At 44.2% G+C, this 10,817-nt stretch overlaps 1 protein-coding gene across 1 annotated transcript; it reads left to right on the forward strand.

The window, feature by feature from the left end:
- Window positions 1–1,262: 1,262 nt before the first annotated feature.
- Window positions 1,263–4,416, forward strand: LOC308642927 (major urinary protein 20-like; the record flags this gene model as incomplete). Its single annotated transcript, XM_081282308.1, has 6 exons — window positions 1,263–1,358; window positions 1,831–1,967; window positions 2,939–3,012; window positions 3,680–3,790; window positions 4,119–4,220; window positions 4,391–4,416. The coding sequence occupies 6 exons, from the start codon at window positions 1,263–1,265 to the stop codon at window positions 4,414–4,416; spliced, it is 546 nt and encodes a 181-aa protein (XP_081138434.1).
- Between the last annotated feature and the right edge of the window lie 6,401 nt (window positions 4,417–10,817).

A 10,817-nucleotide genomic window follows, 5' to 3' on the forward strand; every position in this document is an offset into this window, starting at 1 on the left:
CATGGGGCAGGAATGAACCAGAGCTTTTAACAACCTCGCTGGCAGCATAGGATCTAATTCACAGTATTTTTCTCACTTGGAATGTGGTTCCCGCATGCTCTCCACATCTGCAAATCCCCCTCCCCAACATTCAGAAACCTACCCAAGCCTCACCTTTCCCAGGAAGTATGCTCTGACCCCACCAGCTCCACCTATGCCAGACACTATGCTGAAGGGTTTACAGGTATCGTCCCATTGGACCCCGACAGTAATCTGTCAGGAATGATTGTCTTTATAAAGAGGGAACTAAGGCTCAGAGAGGCTAAAGTATTTCCTATGGCTTTGGTATGGCAGAAATGGAATTGACACTCAGGTCTGCATGATTCCAAAGCCTGTGTTTGTAAGCCCCTTCTGTATGGTGCCACCTCCCCAGCATCATCCAGTACTTTAGTCAGGACTTGGGGTCACTCAGTTGGGTCCTTTCATGTGCTCATAGAAACTAAGCATCTGAGCACATGAAGCACTCCTTCAACTTCATTGAAGGTTTTCTGAAGGAAAAGATCTCTTTAGTGCTTCTATTCTCATATGGGTGATGGCATAGTCTTACTCAGAATTAAATACTTGTCCATTTATTGTGGGGAGACAGAAGGTTGCTGTGGTTGGGTTCAGAGAACAAGGAAAAGGAATTTAATATTCTCAATACAAGATACGAAACATTAAGGACATTGTTTTATTGAACCCTGTTTTAATGCTTGTGATAAACAAAGATCCTATGAAGCATCTTTGGTAGAGACAGTCTCATTGTTTCTGAAGTTTGTGAAAAATTGAGTAATTCACCTAACGCCATATTCCAGGTGAACAGCAGAGCAGAGACCCTACACACATTTCATTTCCCAATGGTGCTTATTCCCACAACTTACAATGAGCTTCCTGACACCAACAAGCCAGACCTACAGTTAAATCTGGTTCACAATGGAAGCTCTGCTTCCCAGGTAGAGCATCCATGACTCTTCATGGGAATGTGTTTTGAGAAATGTAAGGTCACTAAGTAAATTTAAAAGAGGGGGGACAGCCAAGTTTCAAAAGGGCAAGAAGAATCCTTGGCTTCATCCCAGAGAATGAAAGACCATTCCAAGGACAGGAAGGAGGAGAGGTGGAGGCACCTGGACAGGAAAAAAAAAAAAAACAACACGATTAGATAAAAATGAGAGCTGGGGTGGAGCTACAGTGGGGACGTGCTCACTCCTGGGGACTGTGAGGAGACAGTTTTATTCCTTACCAAGATGAAGCTCCTGCTGCTGAGTCTGGGACTGACCCTGATCTGTGCTCACACAGAAGGAACCCATGATGCTGTGACAAGCAACTTTGATCAGTCCAAGGTAAAACTGTGGAGCATTACAACTTTTGACTTTGAAGGGTGGCATGTTAAAGGAGTGGGTTCAGACCTGAACTAAGAGCAATTGTGCCATATTAAAATGCAACAGAAGGGCTGGGGATGTGGCTCAAGCGGTAGCATGCTCACCTGGTGTGCATGTGGCCGAGGTTTGATCCTCAGCACCACATACAAACAAAGATGTTGTGTCCACCGAAAACTAAAAAATAAATATTAAAATTCTCTCTCTCTCTCTCTCTCTCTCTAAAAAAAAAAAAAAAATGCAACAGTGCCGGGGACTTCCATTTTCACTTAAGAGACAGTGGAAATGGTTCTAGGTGTCCTGTCAAATGATCTGCATTCTAATTCCCTCTTCTCATCCTAAGCCCTGCCCCATAGGCCAAGAGTTCAAGGAGAAGAGTGTCTGTGGCATTCCCTCTCCTCTTTTCTCACTTAACCATTTTTCTTATTTATTGCAGTATTCAGGGGAGTGGTATTCCATTCTCCTGGCCTCTGATCAAAAGGAAAAGATAGAAGAAAACGGTAGCATGAGGGTTTTTGTGGAATATATCCATGCGTTGAAGAACTCTTCCTTAGGCTTCAAATTCCATATAATGTAAGTATGGCTTTTTTAGTCGGGAAAGGGAAAATGAAAGAGTAGGTATAATCTTAAACCTAAACACACACACACACACACACACACACACACACACACACAAACTCATGCACACAGACATGTGCACATACATACTGAGCCTGCATCCAAAATCACAGTCCCTCAGTTGAACTGACCCAGGACTTGATAGACCTGGGAGTTTTCAAGATTCATGGATAAAGAGTTGGTTACAGGAGTAAATTGATTAGAAGTGGGGGATGCAGAGGGCATAGGGGTATCAGAATCAAGGTTAGCATGACAATATGGAATAGTTCAAGAGCATGTGATTTAGAATCAACACACGGAATTGATTTTTACCAGCTGTTGACCAAGAAAACCCATCCCTGACCAGGTGTGGTGATGCACAACTTTAATCCCAGTGGCTCAGAGGCTGAGCAGGAGTATCATGGTTTCAAAGCCAGCTTTAGCAACTTAGTGAGACCCTGACACTAAATAAAATATAAAAAATGTCTGGGGATGTATCTTAGTTGTTAAGCACCCCTTGGTTTATCCCTAGTACCATAAAAAAATTCATCCCTTCCCACTTTCATTTTCCATGGACAAAAGCAGGTGATAAAGATTCTCCTTCTTGATTTCTTGTAAGGACTGAGTCAGGTGATGTTCATAAAGAACTCAGCTGAGAGGCACAATTATTGCATACTTAGCTAATGATCTTAACGAGTGGTTGTGGTATATTAATAATAAGTATGGGAAGTCGTAGTAGTAATGGTGACAAACAGTTCAAGCACTTTTTAACTCATTTCCCAAGTATCAAAGTAAATGAAACAATTATGACGAAAATCTGTTTGTTAATTGTACCAAAAATATTCAAAAGTTAGGTGGAATCAGAAACCCAGGTTATAGGTAGACTAGAGGACGAGGAAGCCAGCCTCATCAATATGTCCTGGGCATCAACTCGTTTTTTTTTACAGTATAAATGGAGTATGTGCTGCAATTGAGTTTGTTTGTGACAAAACAGAAGAGGACGGTGTATATTCTGTTGAATGTAAGTAGACCACAAATGTTCTTTCTAAATTATATTTCCAAGTGCAAAGAATTTACTGAACTCCAATATCATCAGGATATTTATCAATGACTCATTAATTCTCATTAAAGTAATATAATAGGGGCCATCTAATAGCCAATGTACTGTATATAGGAAAAACGTATGTGCAAAAGCCAAGTCCTATAATACCATCAAAGAAAGAATGCAGTCTGGTCAGAGGTGCCTCCTTCTACAACAAAGATAATTGGCAGGAGGGGAAAAGGTAAACGGGTAGGACAGCTTCTCGTTTTCTGCCATCTGTGTGATTATGCCTAGTGGCCATTGCCACAATATAGCCCAGGATGTAGGACCAGATATGTAATGCCAGAGGGCTTATTGGGAAGACAGACAGCGTTATTGACAGAGATGGTGAGGGAGGTGGACAGGTCTCAGAAAGAGGGTGAGTTGCTGCTGAGACTGAATGTTCTACACTCATGGTCTATTTACCAGTGTTCATTTTAGAAGTCATTCGTGAGGCCCGGGGAGTTACAAATGGAAGGCATTAGACATCGTCCCTGTGTCTTCTGGAAGATGCATTGTATTTTTTCATGGGCAAGAATAGGTAAAAAGTTTTCATTGCTTCCCACAAACCAAAGAAGTTCTGAGCTGTATTCTGTTTCCTTCACAGATGATGGACATAATACATTTAAAGTACTCGAAACGGACTATGATAACTACATTATTATTTACCTCATAAATAAAAATAATGGGAATACATTCCAACTGCTGGAGGTCTACGGTAGAGTATTTTCATGCTGACACTCATCTTGGGTGGGAGGAAAGGGAACGAAGGACCCTAGACACAAAATGATCTCCCCAAGGTTATCCAGGACCCTCTCTTCCCCACTGAAGACAGATGTCTACCTTTGGGAGTCCTCAGGCTCACTGACGGGAAGATCATGAGATCTCTCATTGTGCCAGAAAGATGTCTTATTGATGTCAGATTCAGAACAGGTCCTGACATACAATTGTCACCACCCATTTTCCTGTTCTCCTGGAGCCCTGTCCTCTCATTCTCCTCTATCGCCAAGACATAAGTCACAGCAGTAATGTCACTACTCTCACAGGTCGAGCACCAGATGTGAGCTCAGAACTCAAGAAGAAATTTGTAAAACTTTGTGAAAAATATGGAATTGTTAAGGAAAACATATTGGACCTGACCACTGTTGGTAAGTTTAGCTAGCTGGCTTTCTCCTCCTGAACTTCATGTCCTCAGAAAAGGAAAATCCAAGGGAAGACAATCAGCCTCCTTTGTGCCAACATGGAGAAGCATCCAATTTCTCTTAGGGAAAAATAATAGGGATGGTCGTCCTGAATGTCTTCTCTTTTGCCTCTGCAGACCGCTGTATCCAGGCCCGAGGTTGAACACAGTCCTGAGTCTCCAGGTAGGTGATCTCTGTCCCTGATGCAGAGGGGGTGGACCAGGGAATGGGGCCTTCATAAACCATTAGGGACTTGTGCCCAAAGATTGCATGAAGAAAAACAACATCCAGGGCTTTCGGTACTCTCTATAAGCCCGCTGGCATTACACATCTGGTGCTCTGCCTTGGGCAATGTGCTATGGCAATGTCACACAGATGGCAGGCAATGAGAAGCTCTCCTACCCAATTTACTTTTTCCCCTTCCAACTATCTTTGATGCAGAGGGAGGTACACATGACCAAATTGTACACAGTTTTGAGTTGGATGACCTTGGGTCAGGACCTAGTCTTACCATGAACTTTTGCACAAATGGCCTAAGCAACCAAAAGAGGAAGCAGTGACGTGCTCCTTATACAGTGCTGCATGCAGGGGATGAGGAGAAAAAGGCTCAGTTACTGATAACAAGCTTAAGGTTATGAGGACGTGAAGGTTTAAATGGAAAAAGAATAGGGTGTGAGTATGAAACCCACATAAATATGAATCTGTGTTTGTGGTCCATCTTCCAAGCCCAGGAATCCATCTCACCTTCCAGTTAGGATAAGAATATCTCTCTTGGGCTGGGGATGTGGCTCAAGCGGTAGTGCGCTCGCCTGGCATGCGTGTGGCCCGGGATCGATCCTCAGCACCACATACCAACAAAGATGTTGTGTCCGCCGAAAACTAAAAAATAAATATTAAACATCTCTCTCTCTCTCTCTCTCTCTCTCTCTCTCTCTCTCTCTCTCTCTCTCTCTCTCTCTCTTAAAAAAAAAAAAAGAATATCTTCTCTGACTCTGCACTTCCTTGACTTCTCACTCCAGAATGGAACTGACTCATCTTTCCATTGTCCTCCAACCTGAAGGACAGACCCGGGTTTAAAAAATAAGAATTTTCCTTTGTCCTCACTTCAATCCCAAAATGAGTGATGAGTTTCTGTGTTCTCTTCAGGGCAGAGAGAAAGTTTCCTCGCCTGGGCTCCAGCATCATCTATCTCCTTCCTCATTGCTATGCCATCTTATGACAAGTTCTGTCACCTGATTTCCACCACTGTCACATATGAATGTGTCATCCTGGATTTCGAGGATTTTCCAGGATTGCTGAGGAAGATTCATCCATTCACCAAGAATCAAAGGCTTTCTCTAAATTTCTCTCTTTGCCACACCCAGGTCAACTCTACATGAAGGAGGTCTTTCTCTACCCCTTCAATAAATGATCAACCCTGTAGTCCTGTGACTCGTCCTTGTTCTGGGAGAATGTGAGGCTAAACTGGGTCGATAAGAGGACCTCCTGGTCCCTACACCAGAAATCCTCCTCTAGTGTTTCAGAGTCTACTCTGTGTTTCAGGATTCTCCCTTCTCCTGCAGTAATCCTCGGACCATCATCCCAAGTCCCCAGAAGGCTGCTTGCCCTTTTATCTGCATGTTTTTAGTGACCTCATAAGATCATTATGCACTTGCAAGATTATAAGACTTGCTTCATCGTTTCTCTATCCTAGAATTCTCTTTTTCAGTGTGTCACTGAGAGAGTGGCAGTGCTGTGACTGACACCAGCTCAGTGTGGTTTGGGCAAGCCTTGTGCAAAAATAAAGGCTCCATCATCATAGGCTCAAAAGTTAATGAGAGAACACTCTCTACATTTGAAGCTCCCTGTATCTCTCTGTGTCCCCAGATAAGAAAACTAAATCAGGTTCAGCTGTATTCCTCCTCAAATACTTGTTCTGGTTTCCAAAATATGGCAAAAAGCTATGTAGAAGGCCCACCAGTTATGGTAGGATCCTCCCCTCCCCACTCCTTATGAAATGGGTTTCACAATGTTGTCCAGGCTAGCCTCAAAGTCCCTTGCCCAAGCCATCCTCCCACCTCAGCCTCCTTAGTACAGCCACATGCCACCACAGCTAAAATGCCATTCCTTAATGGTGGCATTTAAGGGACAGGAAAGCTGAGGCCCAGAATGCATGTTCCAATGTCCCCGAGAATACTTACAAAATAAATAACAATAGCAAGAGCCACAGTGATGATGGGAAATGGTGGGCAGTACCACATGCCGAGAAAATAAGCCCAAAGAAAGTCATGAAAAGTCCCTTGTCTATCCCCAGATCAAGACAGCTCACACCGGGACCCACCCCCTTCAACTCCAAATGTTTTGTGCAAATGAGACATGAAATATTAAGAACACTCAAAGACAGAGGGGAATGTCTATAGATCAGAAGCAGAGCAATCCCTTTCTAATGAAAGAAAAGGGGAAACCACGTGGGAACCAGAGAGTAAACAGAGCAATGCTGTCCTCTGGGATCTGAGGACAGATCAGAGCCACTAATGCATGGTTGGGGGCAAGTGTCACAAAAGCTAGGCAAGGGTGCGGGCTGAAGATGCACCTCCAAGGTCCAGGACCTGAGCCAGAGAGACCCACCCCTTCAACTCCATGGGAGTAGGACAGCTCCTCTCCCCTACCTGGAGTCACAGAAAGAGGCTGTGGGCCTGTGGTTGCAGAAGCGACAACTTTAGGAAAAGCACCCCTTAATCTCCTGGGACTGGCCCCACTCTCACATTTAGGCTTCAGTGTTTTCACAGCTGGCCTGACTCTCATGGCTGGCTCTAGATTGTTCTGCTGGACATGAACCATCTCATCAAACACCAACATGAGACAAGGGCACTCTGAGATCAGAAAAACAAAATACTTTTGCAATCCACTAACACGATTCTCTCCTGGCTAAATTGAGTCACAGCTACTTTTCTGCCAATTGCAGATTTATGTCTGTGTATCTCCATTTCTAGTTTGTAAGCTTTATTGAGCTCTCTAACCATTGAGTTGTCCCTGCAATTCTGATTGCACCCAACTTAGAGCTCCTCTGGACCTCCCCAAATCCTATAGAAGGTTCTCTCTAAGACTCTTTCTGAGACGCCCAGTTCCCCTTGGTGAGTGTTTTTTCTAGCAGCAACAGTAAAGCCAACTTCTTGACCTACACATGTGTTCCTAGTGGTCTTTGGTGGAAGGGTATTAACATTTTTAGGACAAGAACACAGGTGTCCTCCATGCAGGGGAAGCACCAGGCTGAATCACAAATGCAAGGCTCGGTTTGACACTGTGTACCCATCAGGGGCCAGGACACAGAAGGCCTTCAAGGATTTTGGCCTGAGCAATGGAAAGCTGGAACTGCCATTGAATCCAGTCAGTTGGAGGCATGAATTTAGTGGGGAAAGCTACATATCTCTGTTGAACATACCATCAGTCTATCTAGGTGGGCTGCTATCAGAAAGAGATGCAGGTGTAATCCAGTATGGTTTAATGAAGGTGGGATTAATTTCTCCCCTATGAACATCTGAAGTGAATGTTCCCTGCAGTCATTCAGGAACCCACTTCTCTCTGTACACTACTCCCTAGGACAATGTCCTCATCTGCAGGGGTTAAAGCTGAGTTGTAGGAGGTAAGCAAAAATAGATGGTGGGGAAGCATGGTCTTCCCTCCACTCCGCCCTGGGAGGTTCTTCCAAGTTCATCCTCCTTCATGACCACTGCCCACTTCCTGCTGGCACAGCTTTAGAGAGATTACTTTGAGAATTAAATACCACATACTTTTCTATTGGTTAGGTCAGGTTTCTATTTACAATACAAATTCCTCAGAAGCTTAGTAGATTTCTGGTGCACTAGCCTCTTGGTTTCTCCCATGGACAGATAACTGTACTCTTAGAAAACATTTAAGCCTGAAAACTCTGCCATGGTCTAGGTCAGCCTCTATGATCTGCCCACCCTTTGCTTTAACAGTGGTTTGACAACATCTAAAGCAAGAGATTTGGGTGGGATGGGTCCTTCAACCTCGTCTTCACCGGCGGTCTCCCTACCTGTCAGGGCAGCAGCTCTATCTCTTACTAAGCCTGGACACCCACTTCCTGTCACTGCTTACAATGCTTCACTTTGGGATCCCAAAGCTGCGGAACTCAGTCAACTTCTAGTGAGGCTGCAGGTAGGGAGGGCATCATTTAGAGATGCTCTGCTACTGTGCCTCTTCACTTGCACCTTGGCTGCCTCTAGCCCCAGCCCCTCCCTCTTGTGAGTTTTGCTGAAAGCACAAGAAACTGCCAACACCAGACCAGACTTTCAACACCCTGCTTTTGTTTTTTAATCTAGTTCCCAGTTCTATAGCCTGCGTCTTCCATAGAACAGCAAGCAAATGTTTGACCAAAGGTTTTGCCAACATATAACTAGAGGTAGCAGGTTTCCATGCTGTTATACCTGAATTCATATTCCCCCCTCCTCCTCCTCCTTAATCCTCCTCCTCCTCCTCCTCTTCCTCCTCCTCCTCTTCTTCTTCTTTCTCTCTATCTATCTATCTTTGGTACTAGAGATTGAATGCAGGGGCACTCAACCACTGAGCCACACCCCCAGCCCTATTTTGTATTTTATTTTGAGACACAGTCTCACTGAGTTGTTTAGTGCCTTGCTGTTGCTGAGGCTGGCTTTGAACTCACTATCCTTCTGTCTCAGCCTCCTGAGCTGCTGGGATTACAGGTGTGCACCATGGTGCTCGGTGACATCTGAATTTTTGATACCCAATACCTACCTTCTGCAAGTCTACTGGCCATGCATTTTGAAGTTGATCAGTTGCCTTAACTAGTCAGTCTCCACCATGTGGCATATTCTTTGAGCTAGACTTGCAGCTACACGTGGCTAATAAAGATCATGATAAAGCCAGACGCTGCAAATATAAATGAAGATGAAGGTCTAGGTCAGTAGAGGGCCTCAAAAACATGTAGCAATTTGTGTTCTATAAAGATAAAAGCCTGGGGGTGTTTGTTGGTTAGTTTCCTTAAAGATACTAAGGAAACAAATCTTAATCCAAATGAGATAGATAGCCCTTATTATGTACATTTTGCTTGTTTAATTTACTTTGAACATTCCCACGACACTGAGACTTCAGAACTTTGTAAACTCAGCATCCCCTCCTGCCCCAGGTTCACAGCAATTAGTCTCATGGCCATAAACAGTAATGGCTTTCTTTGGGAAATGCGGGCTCCTGGTGACTGTGATGTCTCTGGAGAATAGGTTCTTACTTTCTTTCTTTCTTTCTTTTTTTAAAGAGAGAGTATTGGGGGCTGAGTTTGTGCCTCAGTGGTAGAGCACTTGCCTAGGATGTGTGAGGAACTGGGTTAGATTCTCAGCACCACATATAAATCAATGAATAAAATACAGGTCCATCAACATCTAAAAAGAAATTTAAAAAATGAGAGAGTTTTGTACCCAAATGCAATAGATCAATGTCACTAACATATTGATAGCAGATTTCATTATCAGCAAGATAATGTGTATTTTCTTCAACAGGTTAAAGTTGTTATTCTCTATTAACATAATTAAATCTCGAAAACAAATTGGAATGAGTAAGTATAGTACAATATCATATATTAAATTTACATAATACAATGTGAGATGCCACCATGAAGCTACCTTTTACCCAGTACTGAGCCACGGGGGACTTAGGTCGCCCTTGGGGAATGATTCCGGCTTTTCCATGTGTAGATTGCCCAAAGCGTGAGATCTCTGCCCTTGCTCTACTAGTGGGACAGCTCTCTCTGGACTTGGGCATAACCCATTGGGAACTGGATAGCTCACCTCCTACCTTACTTGGCAAAAGAACGTTCCATGGAAAAATCTTTGATGCTTCCCCCATATAAATAAAGCAAACACAGACTCTCTCTCTTTTTCCAGTATGGAAGCTGGACCCCTAAGGTGGAAGAGTGTCTGGGGCCGCCCTGAACAGAGCATGCCCCTTAGCCTTGAGTAATGGGGTGTGCAACTGGCATCCCCTGAAGTGTGAGGCAGATGGGCCTCACCTTCACTAGGCGAGGGAGTGCAGCTCTGGGAGTGGGCTCACCCAATGTGACAGAGCCACACCCCCTGTTTGCTGTAACACAATCCTCCTCCCTTATTTGGGTGGAATTTTCTATGGAATGTCCCTCCCTAAATAAAAACAGGGGTTTCAGGTGTGCTTGCTCTCAGCCTCTTGCTTCCCTTGTTCCCCTTGTCCTTCAGCGTGGGGAGCTGAGGCCTCAGAGCCCTCCTTGAACCCTGGAAAAGGTATTTCCGCAATTTGTATGGCCCATTTACCGCCAGCCCAATTCACATTGACTGACCCTGACTCCGTGTCCCATGAGGAACTTGGGCGATAGAAGAGCTGTCCCACACCCACTTTCTAAAATTACTTCCTGGGTCCTGTGGTTTCTTCACCATTTTCTCTTTCTTTGCTTTATTTGCAGCCAGCCCCTTACCCACAGAGGAAACCCTAATTCCACCACCTGTGCAGGATGCAGACAAGAACAGACGACAATGCAACTCATTATTGATGGAGACCTGGACTCAGATTCAGTAGGTCTGG

This window comes from Spermophilus citellus (genome assembly GCF_964194105.1).
Source record: "Spermophilus citellus genome assembly, chromosome: 2".
NCBI classification, from domain to species: domain Eukaryota; kingdom Metazoa; phylum Chordata; class Mammalia; order Rodentia; family Sciuridae; genus Spermophilus; species Spermophilus citellus.